The sequence below is a fragment of the Coptis chinensis genome, chromosome 4 (assembly GCF_015680905.1).
Source record: "Coptis chinensis isolate HL-2020 chromosome 4, ASM1568090v1, whole genome shotgun sequence".
In the NCBI taxonomy this organism is placed as follows: domain Eukaryota; kingdom Viridiplantae; phylum Streptophyta; class Magnoliopsida; order Ranunculales; family Ranunculaceae; genus Coptis; species Coptis chinensis.
Genome location: NC_141459.1, coordinates 44,518,252 through 44,539,513, shown reverse-complemented (window position 1 = coordinate 44,539,513; position 21,262 = coordinate 44,518,252). Strand labels below are relative to the sequence as shown.

Below are 21,262 nucleotides of genomic sequence, written 5' to 3'. Positions count from 1 at the left end.
TAGAAAGTAAGGAAATAAAAATTGTAAAGTAGAACAAGAAATACGAATCCATGGTGTAACAAGTAACTAGGCTTATCCCCAATGGTTACTAGTTCGATTCTCTTCAAAATCACTGGAGAGACAGTATCTGGTCGAATATCCAACTAGAATCTTGGGATTAGTCGAAGTGCACGTAAACTAGTGGGACGGCCGGTTAGCAAAAAAAAATAGTAACTAGGCTTATGGCTCATTATCATACCGACCTAACCTACTATCCTATGCAAATATCTGCGTCAATTTCAACAAAAGAAAACTCTGCGTCGACAAATATTCAACATAAAAACCAACACTGCTAGTGGGCAGATTAAGCGAGTGGATGCAATTTGTTTCGGGATACCAAGATGTATGTCTTGCTATTGGGCAAATGAGATTTGGGATCAGTATGCCGTTAAGAGTTATGTGTTGCAGACTTGCAGTGTGAGCAAATCAAATGTAACCTTTTTTTGGCATTTGTAATTATTGTGATTAAATATTGCAAACTTTTAGAACAGGTCGTTTGCAAACATATTTTTCTGTTTCGCTAGTCGTATTAGTGGACCACCACTCGTTCTAAATTAACATACAAGTACCACACATGACAATTGTCTCACAAATAAGTGGCTTCATTATAAGAGTTATACACTTTGTGTTCAAAGTATGTTAGGTAGATATACAATCAATGAGATTATATAATTGGCACCTTGGGTTGGAAAGTCATCGATTAGAGGTTAAAAATTACATGATGACTAAATTTTGTCAAACAAGCGGACCCAAAGAGTGTGATTTGGGCTCCCTTAGGCCTGTGGGCTGTGGGTCCATGAAATCAAAATTCTGGCATGTACACGTGGTAACCAATGTGACTTGAAATAACAGAGGCGCGAAAAAAAAAAAAAAAAAAATCAAATGGCAGCAAGCAGCTACTCATTCCCAGTGCTAACCCGCAAAGAAATTGCAACAGTCCTCTTAGAATCCCAACTCGCGGAAAACATAACCGAACAAAATCTCATAAACCCAACACCCGAACTCGTTACTAAACTCTACACGAATCTATTATCTAACCTCGACCCACTTCAGTAATTTCCCTAACCCTAACCCTAGTTAAATTTTCTTTTGTTTCATTTCCCATTATTCTAACCCTAGTTTAATTTCAGGGTGATGACCATGGACAACTGGATTTTCACGCGTTGGGACATTTGGAGAATCCAGATCACCATGGTGATTCAGTTAAAGTTATTAATTTGTTACACAAGGTTAATGAAGTGATTGCTGCTGTACATTGTCCTGTAAATTTTAATTTGAAAGATCTTGTTAAGCCAGATAGTCAGCGGACTGTTGTTTTTCTTAGCGCCATTCTTAATTTTACCCTTTACAGGTAACATCATTATTATTTTCTACCAGTTACTGTATTTTGTGATGTTGGTGATGATTGTTGTTATTTTTTAAATGTTGTAGGGATACTAAGTTGAATTTGATACACCCGTATGTTGCTCAAATTGGTGTACATGAAGAGAAAAAAGCGGAGTTGGAGACGAGAATTTCACAGGTAGTACAAGGAGTAGTTTATTTTATTATTTATAAAGGGGTCGGTGAAGTAGATTTTGTGTTTTTGGCAGGTTAAGATGGAAATTGAACAAGTTAAAGACGCAAGAGAAAGGGAGAAACCCTTTGTTTTAGAGCTTGATGCGGAGGTTAAAGATTTACGTCAGACTATTCAGGTTCTTAACAATCAGCAGATGTCTTTGAAGACTTCTTTTCGAGCGTTGAGAGAAAAGACCAAAGAAATGGATGAGAAGGTTTGTTCTATTCATTCATTTAATCAGCTTGAAAAATGAATCTTAGTTTATACAGACTGTGTCACGTAGGATACCATGATAAAGTAAGACATTGATCAAGTACGGGTATATAGTAAGGCATTGATCTAGTACAGGTATATTGTTTATTCAGGTATTAAGATGAACTGCCATGTTAAAAATTATACTGTTGAATTTACAAACTTCTGAGTGTTGTTGGCAGACATCTGTATTCCTTTTGTCCAAAAGAACTTCTTTTGTTTACAAGAGACAAACTCGACATGGGTATCTAGAGCTGCTCTGTGGTCATACATCTAATTATTCTGTTTCTCTCTACCTTTTTCTTCCAGATTACGACTGCTGACTTCACATTGTCACAAAGTGCTCAGGAAAACGCAAAACTGCAATCTAAAATAGTTCAATCACCAGAAAAGTTACAGGTGTGTTTTCAATTTGAACTGTCTCAAGAGTTCATCCATATCTTGTACAGGGTTGCTACCTTTGACTTTTACATAATTAAATGTGATTAAGGTACAGTTATGAAGTACGAATTTGAGGATTGCATACAAATGTGTGATATAGATTTAGACTGATAAGTTATCATATACTTAAGGGAGAAATACACGTGTTTGAAGTGTATTTCCCTGTAAAAGTGGCCATTCTTAAATTGATCATTTTAATAAAGGTGCACAAATTTATTACTGTAGAATAGCACACTCTATTACTAATGAACCACACTGCGGTCGGATGAGCGAAGGAGGAAAAGAGAGGAAATCAATGATCTTCACCTCGTTAAAGTATTTTGGTCCTTCCAGAAAGAGGAGATCTTACTCAAACTCAGAGCTATGAATGACTGGATTAAAATTCCTTACTTTAGATGATATGCAGGAGTGCAGGACATTGAACACTGCATGCATGACACATATTTTGTTCCCAAATTAGAACTTTCTAAAGTAGCGTTCATAATCTCTGTTTACCTATCTTTTCCTCTTCCACAGCTTTATTTGATTCATTTTAGAGTTTTCAAATATCAAACTAAAAGTTTGACACTCTGACTTTACATGTAAAAGGGGGCTCTGGAGGAGAAGAAATCAATTCGTGATGAAGTGAAGAACTCTGAGAGATCTGCAATGCGATTTTTGAACAGAAGAGTACCACTCTTGAAGTGTATTCAAAGGTACTATTTGCAGTTAATTCCATTGACCATTTTGTGTTTCATAAAATTGCTCTCAGCCGGCTAAATCTTGTGAGTTTCTATGATCAGTAAATCTAAATCTCATAACCTGTTAATCTGTTTTCCATGTTATAACAAGATAGACGCCCGTACTCTCTTTTTGAACTTAGTGCTACTCTTCCTTTGCTATATGTAGTCTTTATGTCCATCTTAATTCATGCTTCTGGGAGGATACTTTTTAAGAATAGATCCTTTGAATTTATCGGAAAGAATAAAGAATAGATCCTTGTTGAAGTTTATTTAATATTCTTTGTGGTGTTCTGTAAAGACTAAAGGGAAAGGGTCCCATACAACACTCCGGTAACTATTCTTCATTGGAAAGAAAAGAAATACTCACTGTTGGGATCCTCCACTTTTTTTTTATTTGCCGCCTGTCTTATTTTTTTCAAGAAAGAGAAGCGTACTTATCATCCCTTGACAGGTATAATCTTATATCGGGTATCTAAAGCCTCGGAATAAAATAAAGAAATCTTGGAGATGTCTGGTATAGTCCCACAAGGGATGTTTAAAGCCTTGCTATATAATACATAAGTTTTCGGGCCTCTCCACTCATTACCAATTGGTTTTGAGTTGGGTGCCCAAAGTTAATATCATCAATCATCATCTGCATCCTCTAACTCGTGAACAACTATGATCTTTTCTTTTCAATCAGCTTGATTAAGTGTTTTCATTTTTCTGAATTAAACTAATAACAGATCCTATCTTATTGAGTTGAATAGTAACTTTATATTGCTTCTACTCAGTTGGTTGTGTTTTCCCCAGGCTGGCAAGAAAATGAAGAAGCGCTTGGCCCAGATGCAAGCAATACAAGAACAGGTTAGGTTGTACTTTAGCACATTTAAATGCCTTGGACCATCACATATTGTATAACACTTTTTTGGAATTTTTTTTAGTATTACAATCTTCCTGTCAAGTAGAAAGTATTAGCAATATGGTAGTGCTTAAAATGACTAGTAAGGACGTTAAAAAATTTATCTTCTTTCGTGTTTGAACTCCCATGTTTTTTTACGCTATGCAAGAATCAGAGATTTTAGTAGATATTTTTAATCTCGCGTCATTATTTTAACAAAGTGCTTGTGGTTTACACACAAGTCTTCTGCAACTCACATACTCGTATCTCACACTCAAGTTCTGAGTAAGTGAATACGTCAAACACCTTATGAGCATTAGAGTTGAATCCATTTAACTGATGAAGAGTGATTATTTGGGCACTGCTTCTGAATATTGTTCCAACCAAAACGAGGTAAGTGTAGTGTTTCAGCATCACGTACAACAGAGCAAGTGCCTACTCCAGTTTTCATGGTGGAGATTCCAATTTTAGGCCTTCATCCAATAACCCCAAACCCAGTAGGACCGGAATTGGTTGTAGTTGAAAGCGCATAATAAATCATGGAGAAACCAATGGATCCATTAAAGTCATGAAGTGAACAAACCAAAGAAAGATAAATAAAAAGGTCAACATCCTATCTCCACTATTAGGATAGTTTTGAGCAGCACACTTGCTAGGTGCATTACTTCTGTTCATTATATGCTTTATCACATTTTTATGTCTAAATCCGTTTTGGCCCTATAACTAATATATTAATAAGAAGTATTATATGCTAGGTGCATTACTTTTGTTGTTTGGACCAACTCGAAATGTTGTAAAAACACAGCACAGGACCATACATCCCCTTGCACACCACCATTGTAATTTGGTTGGGCCTCTTTAAACTGCATTATTGATTTGAGGTTGTTAGGTGTTTTATAAAATTTATGAAAGATGCCAAGGTATTATAAGATTTTTTTTTGTGTTGAAAAAAATTCTTTTATTAGGTCACCTCTGCCAAAAAAATCGACAAAGATGTCAAGGTTTTAAAAGCTAAGCTAAGTGATATGAGTGTGCTGGATAAGTCTCTCGAAGCCAAGCTAGTTGAACGGCAAGCAAAAGGTGACTATAATTGATTAGGTTTACCTTCGTTTTTTTTACTTTCAACATGACATTTAACTAGAAAGTACATTAATTGTTTCTGTAGCGGAACAGCTGGAGGAGTCTAGGAAAGCATTGGAGGAAGAGAGGGATCTGAAACATGCGGAGGATACTAGATCTTTGAAGAGTGTGAAGTCAGAAGTGGAATTGAAAAAGCGGGATATGGCTTCTAGGGGTAAGAGGGTTGAAGCTATGAATGAAGAGGTAATCCACGCTGTCACTGGAATCGATTTCATTTTTCGTCCAATTTAATCTTCACCGGTTGATATTCTTAGGGGAGTGCTTCCTCCAACAGTTGCGTTACTCCTATGTCTTCTGTTTTCTGTATACTGAAATTATTGTTTTACTTTTAGCATAATGTTCCGTTTACTTTTTCCTTCTGGACACTTGTGATGCTAGGTGGATAATATAAAGTTGAAAATGAATTCGGTACGAGAATCTGGAGCAGCTGCACAACAAGAACTTTTTTTTAAATGTAAAGAGATTGTGAAAGAGGTATGTTGATAGTACCTTTTGTTGTTTGTTTCTGCACTTGGTACCTTGATTCACTATATCATATAAGCTTTGAAATGTGTGTTTTTGGTGCTTGTAGTTTCAAAACAATTCACACACCATTGGGGTTGTTCTGCAAAGAATTGAACCTGGTCTAGAGAATGTTTAGATTACAGTGCTGGTTCCAGATCGGAGAGCCCATTTAGGGGCTTGTAGTTTGGCAAGATTGTTATGTAAAACTGGACTGATGGGAGTTTTGGAGATTTCTAACGGTTTTTTTAGCACAATTGTAGACATCTTTTTTTAGCACAACGCCGCAAGTCAAGTGTCTTACGACAAATTACTTGCAGCGGCAACAATTTCGACAATGAAGCTGACCTTAGCTTGTTTAGTGTGTCTTTTGTACTAGTGTATATACCTACCTATTTTACCTATTAAGTGCTATAAAGTACGAAAGTTGAAATTGTAAACTACAATCTGTGTTGTAACTTGTAACAAGTAATCGGCTCTCCTATGCACCACTCTCATATATATACCACTCTCATATATATAAGGTATTGGATTACATTTCCAAGTCTTTTATTAGCAAAACTTATGTATGCATATAGATTAGCCAATGAGAAAGATATTATTTTTATTAGCAAAATTTTAATTTAGTATGCATATTGATTTGTCAATGGGATAGATATGATGTTTTGTGATTCTAATAGCAACCAATGGTTCCACCACTCCCAAACAAATATTTTTGTAGAATTACTATGTGTATATTCATGGTTCCTATTTTTCCTGGCTAGCTTATAGTTGTAAAGTTTAAATTGGACACTAGAAAAATCAAATAATTTTCTGGAAATTATAGAGCTCATCAAAATGTCTTAAAAAAACGTTTGATGCTCACGCATATGTGGTAAGTTTTCTACCCCTTTTAATATGCCTTTGGCATGTAAGCCAGCATGTATTCAACATATTAATAGGCGGAATCGCCTTTGATTCTTTAATACTCAGAGTCAGTTGATCAATTAAGCAAAATTCAAAGAATCAAAATTTTCTAAGTTAAAAACACAAAGAGCTTGAGATAACAGTTTGTTTGTTTGTTTGTTTTTTTTTTTTTTAATGATAATTACAGCCCAAATAAATTATAAATGTTTCGTACAATAGTTGAAATTAATACACAAATAAATTATAAATGGTTTTTTCTATTCAAAGTTCACATGTTTCTTCATTAATCATGACTTACATATACTTCTTACCTCTTTGAAAACAAAATAGTTGTATACTTTACTAAATCCTTTATTATGCGTTCACATTTATAATTAGGGATAGCAATCCTTAATTGCCCTCCTGATACTTGAACAGAATCCTAACATTCTATTTTATTGCTCGTGCCGGTATGAAATTTTTAAAAATTTCATAAAATGCATGCTTTTGAGACAACTATTAATGTTATAAGAGTTTATAACTATTTAGTACCACGAATTTTTATTTTTTTTTCCTAAAAGTTACCTGAACTTTAAGTATCACGAATTTTCATTTTTTATTGATTTAATACTTCATACATTTATTTGACCAAAATGTCCTTATGTATTTAATTTCCAAATTTCCACTCCATCACTTAAGTTACTATAGTCATCTAACTCTTCCCAATAGAATGAATTCGTAAATGTGATGGTGATTATATATCTTCTTCATCCACCACTCCACTTTTTAGATAAAAAAAAAAGTTTTGGTTGGTGGCGGGGGTGGAGGTGGTGGAAAAGGTGGATGGGCATTTTGGTTAGATAAAAGTATCAAAACCGTCTAAAAATATCAAATCGTAAAAAATTGGAAGTTCATGGTACTGATAGGCAAGAAAAAAAGTTCAGGTACCATTTAAGAAAACAAAATAAAAATTGTAGTACTAAATAGTTATAAACTCAATGTTATAAAATGAAAATTGTAAGCAAAGATTGGAATGATAAAAAAAAACCTTTGTTCTACACATGCATAAGACTTGAAAAAGAGTTGCATTATATTTCTTACAATAATATGGCTTTAGCTAAAAAATAAACAAAAAAAAGTATTTGGCTATAAATAATTAACCGAAAAGCTAGTGTGCACAGGGTGTACCCATCCGCTAGGGTAGGGATCGGGTCGGGTTCGGGTTAGATATGGCTATATTCGAATCCGAATAATTTTATAATATCTGAACCCGATTATATCCGAAATTTAATATCCGAACTCGACTAACCCGATCGGATAACACTAAAAATTCAAAAAAAGCCCAAAAAATATATCCAAACCCGAATCTGAATATGACAGACTCGAACCCGACCCGAATAAGTAAACGGATATAAAAATCGACCCAAACCCGACCCGATTCGAGTTTGGGTCGGGTCAGATTCGAGTCAAACCCGACCCGATTCCCTGCCCTACCATGCGCAGGCATCTGGGCCACTCATATATGCAGGGGATTCGTGTGTATTGTAACAAAGAAGTCATCATCAATCGGCTCTCATTCCTGTGCACACATACATCGTGATGCACCCTAGATTCCCTCAATAATTAAAATATGAAATTCTTGACACACGCGTTTCATTGACTTTCTTCTATCATCTCCAACGTCATATTTATGAATTCAACTTGCTAGCATCCTTAGCCATTACAAAGTCTGGTTTGGAGGTATGCATTGCACTACATTTCAAAAGTACAAATTTTCACCACAAAATACCAAAATTACGGAATGCACTACGCTACACTTTAAATATAAATATTTTCACCACAAAGTATAGCCAAATTACCATAACCAACTTCAGAAGATCAAAGACACATAGAGGAGGTTACACCTAAAATTTCATACTTCCAACTGTTAGGAATATACAACTTAATTGTACTTACTCTTTACCAATTACCAAACCATACAAATCTTTTGTCTTATAAGTGTCTTGTACTTCTTAGTTAAATCCGAGCCTAGTGTAGATACACTATGTCATTAAGAGAGATTTCCCCCCTCACGGTGGTTGAAGGTTGATGGGAAACTGTCTCTCAAGATAGAACGGATTTCCTTCTATAAAAAGCTAGCACTTCAATTCTACAGAATCAGCGAACATAACATAGTATTTGACTAAGAACAGGAGGAGAAGAGAAAGATCAGAACTCTGTGTGATCTGGTGTGTTTTTCTTTCCAAATTTGTCAACTATTTATAGGTGAGTGGTGCCTTTTTGAAACAACACAGTGACTCTTGGGAAAAAGTAAGAAACTCTTTGAAAAACCACATGTTTCAAAAGGACGCACCATTTCGGCATAAAGCACTGTTTCGAACCAATGCCTATTTAGAAAGGTCGCACCTTTTTGGCATGATGCACTGTTTCAAACCAGTGCACCCTTTTGAAAATGTGTCTCTCACTTTACTGTTTCAAGAGAAACTAATTAGCCTATTGGACCCAATTCAGATTGGGCTTTGTTAAGAAATAAGAAGTTTGTAGTCCAAAAAGAATATACATAGCAGCAAAGCCCAAGCCCAAGCCGAGTCGGTGTGATTGGCGGGCGGCGGCGGCGCGTGCGTGCGTGTGTTGTTGACCTTGACTACGTTCCGTCTCCATGGAAAATTAGTGGTACCACCCCTTGGGGCCCAACCCAAGGGTCCACAATAAAGCCTTATCTAGTTAACAACTCTTTGGTCTTCTTACCATGTGGGACTAAGTGTTTTCACACTTTTCCACATACATTTCTCAATCATTTCATCTCAAGTGGGGTATCTTGGGAGACAAATTACTCATTCATTTCTCAATTGATTTATGTAATTCCAAGTTCCATGTGTTCACTGCACTTTGAACTATTAATTACAAACCATTTTTCTAGCACCAACTTCATACCATTCAACCAATATGATTAGAGCCCAAAACTGTAGTTTTAATCCTTTAACAATATTGCTGTTAGACCAATTATGTGATTAATAATATAAGTTTATCACTAATTACGCGCTTTTGAGTATTTATGGCTTTGGAGTTGAATAAATGTAAATTCGTTACTAATTAGGCGCTAAAAAGAGCTAAAGGGATTGCTATGAAAGTTCTATGAAGAAAGCCCAAGTTTCATGGAGAAAAAGCCCTTAAAAAACCCAAGTCAAAGCTGTTAAGTGAAAGTCAAACCGGATTAGAAAGCTGAAGAAAAGTCAACAAAACTTTAAAAGGCCATATCTTTGGACTCAAATCTCGGATTTGGGCCCATTTTATATGAAAATGACCAGCTCAGAAAGCTCTTTCCAATGGTCTAGACCTTGACTCGATCAGAGTAGTATAAGTTGGTGAAAACTCGCGCTATAGTAACACGATCAGAATGGAAAGTCTTGGATTCAACAAATTGGGTTTTGGGCTCGATTTTTCGGCCCAAAACATGACTCCTCAACCCATGCACGAATTTGGGGATCTAGCTCTTCTATATCAAGAGACAAAAACTTAGCTCTTAATCTATCTAGATCTAAACCTAGTTCTAGTTCATAAAATTTAGTTTTGTAATATAAAATTAGTTTTAATTGATTAAATTAGTTTATATAGATTAATCTAGTTAGTTATCAATTTTATTAGTTGTGAGAATAAGTTTTGAATTTTAGAATAAATTACTTAGTTATATTTCAATATTTAAATTCGAATTCAATATTTCATTCATAGATTTAGTTGTTTTAAATTGATAATTAGTATTCATAATCTTAGTTTTAAATTAGTTTAAATTTCAATTGTAATCCATGTTTGAATCTTAGACTATTGTTAATTTAGATTAAGAAAGTTTAATTAGTTCTTCAATAATGACTTGTTTTTACTGTTCTTGTGTGAGAAATGATAGTCTAATGAATTCTAGCTAAACCTCCATTAGAGGGATTTGATGAAGCTTGGATATCACTACTAAAAAAAATGACATATTATGACGCTTCTTTTTTATCTATCATGACGGCTTTGTTAAAAACCGTCAAGATAGGTGTTTTAGTAATATTTTTATGACGGCTATTGCAATATTATGTCGTATATGACACAAGCGTCATGAAATTATAATAAATTTATGACGGCTATTGCAACATTATATCGTGTATGACACAAGCGTCAAAAAAATATAATAATTTTATGACGGCTATTGCAATATTATGTCGTGTATGACATAAACGTCATGAAATTATAATAAATTTATGACGGTTATTGCAACATTATGTCGTGTATGACACAACCGTTAAGAAAATATAATAAATTTATGACGGCTGTTGCAACATTATGTAGTATATGACACAAACGTTAAAAAAATATAATAATTTTATGACGGCTATTGCAATATTATGTCGTGTATGATACAAGTGTCAAGAAAATATGATAGTGTTTCCTAAAACAGTCAAATTAGTAATAAAATAAACCGTCAACCTTCTCACAATTTTTTGGGCACTAGGTAGGTTGGACCATTTTGGCTTTCAATTAAACCCAATTAAACCGTCAACAACTTAACCGAAAAAAAGAATACCAAAATCAACAGACTCCTCACTAAGAATTTAACCTCCTCACTTATGGAAACAGCTTTATCAAAAAAAAAAAAAAAAAAACTTATTGAAACACAAACAACAATAATGAGAAATCCAAGTTCCCCTCGCGATGAAAATTCTCCCGCTCACTCCAATTATTTTTCCCTCTCGCCGGATATTAAGGGATTGATATATATCTTTCTTCCCCTTCCATTGCAAACCCTAACAGTTGCGCCTTTTTTTTTCTTCGTCTCATTGGTTTCTCGTACACTCACTTCTTCACTTCTTAGTTAGCTTTAAACTTTTTGAGAAGGGATCACCGATTACAACTACAACAAAGGTTTCAAATCTAAAAGTAAGTATTTTTTTTTTGTTTATCTCTTTTTTTCTTGTTTAAATTGTTTGTAGAAATATTTGTTATTGCATTTGAATTTTTGTTTTCAATGAGAACCTTAGTCCGAGGTTCAAATCATCTGAAAAATGCAACAAGATTATGTTATTTGGGTTTCTAGTTGTTCATTGTAATATGGATCCTAAACAATTGAACACGCATCGCTCTAGTTTGCTTGTTATTAATTACTAGGTCCCCATCTACTTATATGTTTCATCAACATTCAAGGTCTTGTGAACTATTGCTAAGAATGAAGATTGAATATGTTTAGACATACATATGGAAAGGTAGTGTGCTTGTCGTCCATTTGATCTGTTTCATGGTTGACTACTCTTATTCTTTTATGTAGATTATTAAAAACCTAACAAACTAGTAAATGAAATAAGACAGGAAGTGAAAATATGAAAGGGCAGACATGCTCACTGATTGAACAGTGGTACTGGAATGATAGCACGCATCCCTTCTTCTCTTGTATTGTATATCACACATCCTTGGTGTACTAAAAGTGCTTTATTTCATATGTATTGTATATCACACATCCGATTCTGTTCATCTAGTCCTAATTTCGTTCTAACTGAGCTAGCTCGTGGCTTATTCTTCAATGACATGATCTTCCCTTGGGTGACTTTTTACGCCTATTGATTGACTCCCGCATTGAAGTTGATTAGCTTTATGCTTAGCTACATTTTTCTTCTCGATAGCGAGATAGTGAAGAAAGAAGGGCGGTCTCCATCCTTTTCATCATAAGTAAGTAAGTGCGAGAGCTTGCTTTGCTATTGAGCTACTAAGATTCGTTCCTCATAAAAAGAAAGATTATCCGTTATCTATGAAATTCTGTTATTAGCTTATTCAAAGGTTATTCTCCTTCTCAAGGAAGTGAGCCACTCATCCGAGCTAGCGGATTCTAATTTGGCTTTGCCGGGTGCGCAAGCACGCTTTAGACCGCGATGTGAAATCTTTGGTTTGCCTATCATTGTCCATTAAGTGTTGACTCCGCTAAGCAAGAGGATTATTCAACTACTAACCGATGACCAAGGACTACTCGCTTTTATCCACTACCGATATTGATGGCTTGTTGAGAGAATAGCAGCAGGAGAAAGAAAAAAGAAGTAGAGTTAGGTTACGTTCGTTTGTGTAAGCATCTCCTTCGGACCCTCGGTCGATTAAATGCTTTCATTCAGCAGATGATTCTTATCCAATTGCTTCTTCCGATAAGTCTTATGAAACAGGAGATAGGCATTCGAATCGTTACTTGGCTTGGGGCTGATGAGGATGAGTTACTTCGGCTCCCCGAGGAAGAGGAATCCGTTGTTTTGGGATAAACTTCGATATGTTAGTTCGGCTGATGCTGAGGCCTCTTCACCGGTTCAGATTGAGAGGGAAAGATCACTCCTAAATCTTTGCCGTAATCTTATATTATATACAATAGAGCACCACCGGATAAGATGGTTTGTATTTGCTTTTTCAACTTTCTTGCCTTATTATTATGGGAGTACAATGTTATCTCTTTGTAAGTGGTCTTGTTATATGTTTATTATTATTTTTTTTAGTAGTGATGTGAGAACGTTACACTGATAAATCTTGCATCCATATCATGAATAGCCGCTTTGATGTTCAGGAAGTACCATGCATGGTGCTCTTTCTTTGAATCATGGTCCTATCTCAATTGTTGTTTTGAATCATGCTTTATGGTACTATTATAACATTTATGAGGAAACACATATTTAGCGCACTTCACATCTTATAACCTTGTTATACATGAAAGATCAGGGGCATTTTTTGTTTAGTTTTAGAACTATAAATGTGCATAAATCAACATTTTTTTTCCTTATTTTTGCTTTCATCATACTTGTATGAAGTTCACAAGGTATTCAATTTCTTCACGTATGCTATATATGTCAATGCCTTTATGTCCGTTATGTCCGTGCTTGTCATGCAAATTTTTGCAAGCATGGCATCATGTATATACACAATACACACCGATTCCTCCTCTTTGTTGCGTGTTTTAGGTAATGATCGAGGAGAGCCTAGGGAATCCCAAGTTGAGGGAGTTCAGCTCCTCCAAAGATCTTACCCATTGAAACGCCAAAGAATATCTTTGGATGAACTGAAGAGGTTGACTTCTAACTTTGGGACAAAGGCTTTAGTTGGAGAAGGGTCTTATGGTCGAAGTTTTCTCGACCCTAACTCTGGCACGGGTGAGTCTCAAGAGGTGTAAAGAAGCTAGATCCCGGTAACACACAAGCCGATTCTGATTTTGCCACTTAGGTGACTTGAGTAATAAAATGAAATATGTATAGCTCTCTCAAGGGGCAGTGTATGAGGTTTAAGCCCCGATTCATTGTCTTGATTTTAAAATTTGTTGGTCGCAGAGTTATCAATAGTTTCTAGACTAAAGCATGAGCATTTTGTGGAATTGTTGGCTACCGCTTTTGGAGGCAAACAATCAATTTTGATATATCAAGATGCAACGACGCGCTCTTTACATGACATTCTACATGGTATATCTAATGCATTCCCTATCGGTTGGACTTATTAGCTCTAATCGATCATATATGTGATGACTTACTATTTTTGTTCTCATTCTCATCTCTTGGAACTTAAATTACTAAGTCACTAATTTCTTTATGTAGGAAGGAAGGGAGTATTGGGCTGCACCGCCCCGTTCTCACCTGGAATCCAAAGAGTCAAGATTGCTTATGCTAAAGAAAAGGGCTCGAAAGTATCTTCATGAAAAGGTCCGCCCTCTATAGTACATCGGAATGTTAGATCAAGCAATGTTCTTGTCTTTGATGAACTTTTGTCAAAGATAGCAGATTTCAATTTGACAAATCGGTCCCCGATCAAGAGCTCGCCTCAGATTCGACTAGAATGTTGGGAACTTTCGGATATCATGCTCCAGAGTAAGTTTATGAATATCTTATCATCTTGGTTCCCCCTTTAATTTTCTTGTGATATGTTTTTTTAGCTTTCTTTTGTTTCACTTTTAGCTCTCCATATTCACATATGATATTAATGGCTCTCTGCTTTGGGTTGAACACATATCGGGTTTAATAAAACCTATGAATACATTCCATGACGTATGTTCATACTGAATGTCATTTATTTGCTCTGAATGTTATATTGTTCTTTCTTGATTCAGGTATGCTATGACCGGACAATTGACTCAAAAAAGTGACGTCTACAGTTTTGGCATTGTTCTTCTAGAGCTTTTGACAGGGAGAAAGCCAGTAGATCATACAATGCCTAAGGGACAACAAAGTCTTGTTACTTGGGTGTGTGAATATGCTTTTTTCTTCAAGGGTATATTAGTTTATGATGGTAGTTGTTCTAACAGCTGCTGTAATCTTTAACTGCTTTCTATGATAATTAGGTGACTCCGAGGTTGAGTGAAGATAAAGTAAAGCAATGTATAGATCCCAAGCTAAATAATGACTTCCTTGAAGGCTATGGCATGGGTTTCTTTTCCCACTTCCCTTAATACTTGAATTCCAAACAATGAACTAGGCTTTCTTCATTCTACATTTCTAGTATAGTTGGAATCTAATCTTTCTATTGTAATAATTCAATTGGCAGCAGTGGCAGCTTTGTGCGTTCAATATGAAGCAGACTTTTGTGGAATTGTTGGGCTACTGTTTGGAGGCAAACAATCGAATTTTGATATATCAGTATGCAACGAAGGGTTCTTTACATGACATTCTACATGGTATATCTAATGCGTTCCCTATCAGTTGGACTTATTAGCTCTACTGATCATATATGTGACAACTTACTATTTTTGTTCTCATTTTCATCTCTTGGAACTTAAATTGCTAAGTCACTAATTTCTTTATGTAGGAAGGGAGTACAAGGGGCTACACCAAGCCCTGTTCTCAGCTGGAACCAAAGAGTCAACCTTTCACATCACTTCTCACATGTTAAGTCACTAATTCATGTTGAGTGTAACCTTCTCACATCACTCCGTTTCTTACTTTTTTTTTTGCTTGGTAATTTTTTACGTTCTTTCCTTTGCATATTAGGTAAAGGGTTATTTGTGTATACAAATCAGATATCCTGAGTTGGTGTACGTTTTGGGGCTTAACCAACATGATTCTCTATCATAGTAGCGTTGATCATTATCTCTTTCATTTAGTAGTTATATGATTATATTTTTAGTTTACTTATTAAACAGACTAACACATTCTTCTTCATATTGTTTTTTAGGTTATAAGTGAGATAGCATGGTAGCTCGATTAAGTTTGTTTGAGATGGATCGGTTTATAAGCAATTTGTTAGATTAGTTATGTAAATTGCATTATTGTTGGATTATGACTTGATTTTGAATCAAGTGTTTTGAGTTATTTAATTTTTTTCTTCATGAATAAATCATGTAATATGAACAAGTTCTTGGAATGATTTATGTTTGGTAATAAAAGTATGATTCTTGTTTCCATAATGGACTTGAGTTGTCAAGGTGTATGAATGCATTGGGTTTACAGGAATTTCAAATTTACAGGAAAAAATAATGAAGAAGTTATGACGGCTTCCAAAGAACGTTACATACCAATTCGTGACAGTTTTTAATGTTAATTTATTGATGCTTTTGTTTCTCATGGTGACGCTTAAATAAAAACAATCATAAAGAAGGTTTATTTCTTGACGTTTTTTCTAGTAAAACTATGACGGTTAATTAAAACATGTCACGCAAAAGGATCCAATTATGACGTTTATAAATGAATTTTTGTCATATTAAGTTCGAGCGTTTATGTTTTTTTATTGAACCGCCATCAAAATTATGACGCTTTTGGTTAACTTTTATGACGGGCTCTATAATGACAGTTGTTTTTTAAATGAAAAAATGTCATTAAACCTGTTTCATGACGGCTAAAAGCCGTCATCACATGTCTTTTTTTTAGTAGTGCGATGAAGACTTGATGTGTTAGTTAGAATTATTGCATTTAAGAGTTCACTCTAGTAGGTTAGTTGATTCGCCATGAGAATGGGTTGAACTTCTTTACATGCTAATTATTAGTTGGTAGAGATTTCCATTAATAATTAGGGATCACAATTAATCTTAATTGGTTATGATTGCAATAATCTACACTAGCATATTAGGAATTTATTTAAGTGAAATCAAATCCCCCTAATCTCTTCTCCATATTCTTCTCTATATTTTATTCAATTCATATTCAATTGCTTACACTACTAAAAAAAGGGCTTTTAATGACAGCTTTTAGCTATCATGATATACTTGTGATGACAACTTTTTTTCAAGTAAAACTATCATTATTGGGGTGTCATTAAAAGTGTTCCAAAACCAAATCATTAAGTTTATGACAGGTTATTAGAAAGTTGTCTTAGAAGCTCTTGCTATCATGACATATATTTATTTAAAACCGTCAAAATAGGGACGAGCTATTATGTCACATGGAGCGAAACCATCATTACTGACAAGCAAATGTGTCAAGAAATAAAGCAAGATTTCAAACACTTGTTCTAGAACTGTCATAATTTGTTAGTAAAGTTGTCATAACTTTTATTGGTGCACCTGACATTGAAGGAGTTATTATTATTTTTTTCTCCGCCAACTACATCAATACATTTTGTACCACTTCTATATTGCCTCTAAAATTTGATAAACTGTAAAAACCTGTATGTAAGAAAACAACAAAGATTTAAACTTCAAAAGGATCTTTAACGTGTAAATAATGAACCTCAATACAGAAACTTCAACCATATATATATAATCATTCAAAAAAATTGGTATTACAAGATTTCTTCACCAAGAAAAATAAGAGCTTATTAAGTACTAGTTGAAGATATCTAAAACACTCAAAATTCGTCTCAATAGAACCCTAATTACAATAATTTGAACACGCCCAACAAAAGTTGTAATCAAACTTTATCTTCAACAAAATGAGCGAGCTGCCAAGGTCTAAAATATAGTCCTTCCTTTATCAAAGCCAACATTGTCCAACCTAATAAACAAAGTGAATAAAGAAAATATCAGTAAATTTGTCTAATAAAGTAAAACCGATTATATTCATATATTAAAACAAAATACAAATCAGCTAATCTTAAGCTAGTACACGTAAACACTTTAGCAAGTTTAGGTCAAGGGTATAGTAAAGAAAGCAATAAGTGTGCACATCAAGTCAAGAACTGGAACATAGAGAATGGGAAGACATCTTGAGCCAAAGCAAAAGTAAGGACCAAGCTAAAGTACTTGAATAAGTCCTATGCAGATGAGAGAAATAACATCTTTGATGAAATTAAATGAATTAGCTTAATACATGTGCAACTACAAGTTCTATATATAGATGCCAAATTCTTCATCTGGGAGGCACCACACGAATAGCATTGGAATTCCTATGTTATACAAAAGTAACCAAACTATAGATATAATTTGGACAGCACCCTTACAAGGGATGGACAACACCCTCATAATGGATGTGTACAAACTGAAAACATGCTATAGATTTCAAACAAAGAAAATTGCTAGGGAGACCATAGCAGGCAAGCCTACGAGGAATGTGGCACTATAAAATTTTGTTACCAACTACTTAATCCACAAATAAAGAAAACCTAGAAGATTAGCGATAAAAAAAACAGAAAAACAAAAACAAAAACAAAAAAACCAAAAACAAAAACCCAAAGGAAACCAGATGAAGAAAACCAAATATAGAAAGGACTCAAAGCGTACATGATATTCAAGCATACATAGTGAACTAAAAACCAATTTTCAATCCACATAGTATATACAATTAAATATGATATGAAAATTGCAAGTAATGAATCTTTATCTTTCGATTCTTCAAATATTACAACTTAACCAACAAAAGCAGTCTACTGACACTTCAAAAGCAGTCTTACCAACACTTTTAATTATTTAAAGTAAAGATTAATGTTGTAGCTTAATATCCTGTTGACTTCATTAACGAAAAGGAGCCTCTTCTAGTGTGCATGTGGGTTCAATAACTAATCAAGTGTTAAGGATAAAGTATTAAAGGAAGCTTATATCTCACCACTTGACATACGGGAGGTTGCTTCTTTCCTTTCACCGTTATTCCTATTCGAATGGACCCAACCTAGCAATAAGAAAGGGGTGGGGGTATGAGATGATGAGATGATAGTTCAGAATGATTTAAAATAAGAGAAGTATATGGAGGAACAATGCATACCGTTGGTGATGAGACTAGAACGATCTGTAGATAAATCTGGGTTCAAGAGATGTTTTCCAAAGAAATTAAGGGAAGAAGCAAGGCATGACATATGGCGGCAATAAGCCCATGTTGGACCCACTCTAAGAAACAAGGCATGACATACGAGGGCATACCGCCATTCACAACTAGCAAACTAAACTTTATCCAAAGGCATTGAGAAATAAATTAAGTGAGTCAACATTAGGCGATGTCAAGGGTTGGCAACCAAGCAAGTGCATGAATACACTTTCGGCTTAAACCTATCTATGATCTCTGTTCTATTTTACTACCTATCATAATGAATAGGGGTACCGAAAGGCAAAATTTACAATAAAATTTTCATGAAGAGGCTATCTATTTCAAATAGTCACACCCACGGGAGGTCCAGCCAAGAACATATTTTGTGCTCTGGTATATGGCATCCTAGAAACACTTCAACAGTAAGCCTTGACTAAAGGCGTTCTGCACACTTAAAAAGGTTTTACAAGAGCTCGCTGGGTAAGCTCTGATATAACCAGATTGCTCAATGAAAACCGCATCTGACCATTTTATCAAACATCTGCCGCCCACAAAAAAAGAACCCCCCAAGTGTTGAAATAATTTTAAACTACTACATATAATATTAGAATCAGCAACTAAACAACGATATAAGCATTTTCATTACGCATTAACGCAACACCTCACTTTTTTGAAATCAAAGTTTCGATAAAAATACAAACTTTTCAACCAATACGTTCAAGTTAGGGATAACAAGATTCAGAATATCTAAAATATTAATAAAACACTGAAAAAATATAAGAAGATGGAAATGAAATTAAAACTTACTTGTTCTCAATAAGTCATGCAAAAATAGAGCCTTTAAGTTCCATGTCAAGTTCGAGCAAAAATCTTCATTTTTCTCAATCGATTCAATTGGTTTCAAAATGGCAGGGAGAGAGAGAGAGAGGTGCGCATAGCAGGCAGAAAAAAGTTAACTGTTTTTAAGTTTTTTTTCTATATTTGCTCTAAAAACTACTTTGACCCTATTTTTTCTTTTTTTTTCTTTTTTGGCGAGACCGCTTTAAGTTACAAAAAAAAAGTCTTTGTATTGAAGCCATCGAGATTAGATCGGCAGCCTCCACCCCAAACAACAAAGTCCAAACAAGAAAGCCCAATACACCCCCACCAAATCGCAAACCGAAAACCTGTTTTTCGGGTCATCTCTCGGTCATCTCTCGCCAAAACCCTTCGCAAATTATCGCCAAACCTAACCAAAAATCAAAATCCAATTGAAGCAATCCAATTGAACCTTCGACTATGAGGAAGGGTTTGTTCTAGTAGCAAGAAAGCCGTGTTTATCGCCAACGGCTTCCCCTTCATCAAACTCAAGTTTATCGCCAACATGACTTGCCCTTGATTTTGCGTTTCAATCTTCTTCATCCCGATTCAGGTATCTTGTTCTTTGATTTAGCATGATATTAAAGATACAAATCAAATATTGTTTTTTTGTTTTGGTAAAGGATCGAATATTGTGTTTTTACTTTTAACGAATGCCAGAAGGCCATAATCCTCGATAGTAGTTGATCGACTTGCTCGATGATATCTTTCTTATGGTATAATAACCAAATAACGGAAATAATGGAGTTGTTTCTCACAATTCGATCGATCAAGAGTCCATGATGTATGAATTGTAACAATGGTAAACACCCGATCGTCGTTTACAAAAAAGAGTCATCTCTGTGAATCTATTAGCAGCCATGGATGATCTTTGTATACATTTTTATCGTTTACTAAGTATGTTTCAACTTTCATGGCATTGGTGGAAGATGGATGGAAATCACTTTTCTTTCTCTCATAATTAGAACATGGTTATAAGAGTGACTTCAATTATCTTGTAATTGTGATTGGAAGGCAGTAGCCATTGCCTTTGGCTCTGCTTTCCTTTTCTCATCGGGAATAGCTTTATGTACATAAGCATCCGAAGCCGAAGCAGTTCAATTCTGAATATATATGCATTATCTTACATACAATTGATTGGTCTTGTTTCTTATTGATAACCCGCTTGTCGGTCGTAATGATATTTAAACTTCTTGTATGGTGTGTGTTTCAACGTGTTAGCCATTCAAGCAAAGATTTGAGTATTTGAGTCACCGATGATGGTAGAGATTTGGCCCCTCCGTGATGTAGTTCACAACTAGTCTCTACCAATTATAGGAACATTGTGGAAGGGTGTCATCATCCCGCGTAATCAGATTCCGTCGTAAGGTTGATCAATTCACTATACACCGTGTTTTATGTGTAAATATTAGGCTCTCTGTTCGAAGTAGGCAATGGCTAGCATCGCCATATATCGTGTGGTGCCGCTTGAAATCTATCAAAGACGCATATTAGAAACCGAAGTCAATTGCATAGTCTATACATTCTGTTAAAAGTAAAGAGTTGAGTCGTCATTCTGCATACGAATTTAACCTTGTACCATAACTCAATCCCTAATTCCACGCCAAAATCATGCACCTGTGGTTTATAGATACGAAGTACAAACTATTCCTAAAGTCAATAGAGATCATAGGTTTTATGTTTTCGAGTATCTATAGTAGTTGATCCAGTTTTCCTCTTGGTCAGAGATAAAGTTTGAGTTGGAGAAGACATTCCACTTCCACTATCTATTGAAGACGTTGGGGAAAGAAAACGGGAGCTGACTTCGCGATTCTTCGATCGTCTAGATTTTGGTGAG

The 21,262-nt window shown here is 35.0% G+C and overlaps 1 protein-coding gene, 1 long non-coding RNA gene and 1 pseudogene across 2 annotated transcripts; 2 read left to right on the top strand and 1 right to left on the bottom strand.

Annotated features, from left to right (window-relative positions):
• The first annotated feature begins 883 nt into the window (after positions 1 to 883).
• Positions 884 to 6,149, top strand: LOC147503637 (kinetochore protein NUF2 homolog). The gene is given in 12 exon segments (XM_086556899.1): positions 884 to 1,092; positions 1,170 to 1,390; positions 1,471 to 1,561; positions 1,632 to 1,811; positions 2,159 to 2,248; positions 2,879 to 2,942; positions 2,945 to 2,985; positions 3,805 to 3,858; positions 4,858 to 4,972; positions 5,058 to 5,215; positions 5,411 to 5,506; positions 5,604 to 6,149. Coding segments are annotated over 12 exon segments (1,350 nt in total). The 5' UTR covers positions 884 to 921; the 3' UTR covers positions 5,673 to 6,149.
• Positions 6,150 to 13,319: 7,170 nt separating this feature from the next.
• Positions 13,320 to 15,410, top strand: LOC147503636 (protein CYTOSOLIC ABA RECEPTOR KINASE 4-like; annotated as a pseudogene).
• Positions 15,411 to 17,062: 1,652 nt separating this feature from the next.
• LOC147503635 (uncharacterized) lies at positions 17,063 to 19,493 on the bottom strand. The gene is made up of 3 exons (XR_015220228.1): positions 19,375 to 19,493; positions 18,373 to 18,435; positions 17,063 to 17,325 (listed from the first exon to the last, which is right to left on the bottom strand). It is a non-coding gene; the product is annotated as an uncharacterized LOC147503635 (long non-coding RNA).
• Positions 19,494 to 21,262: the final 1,769 nt, after the last annotated feature.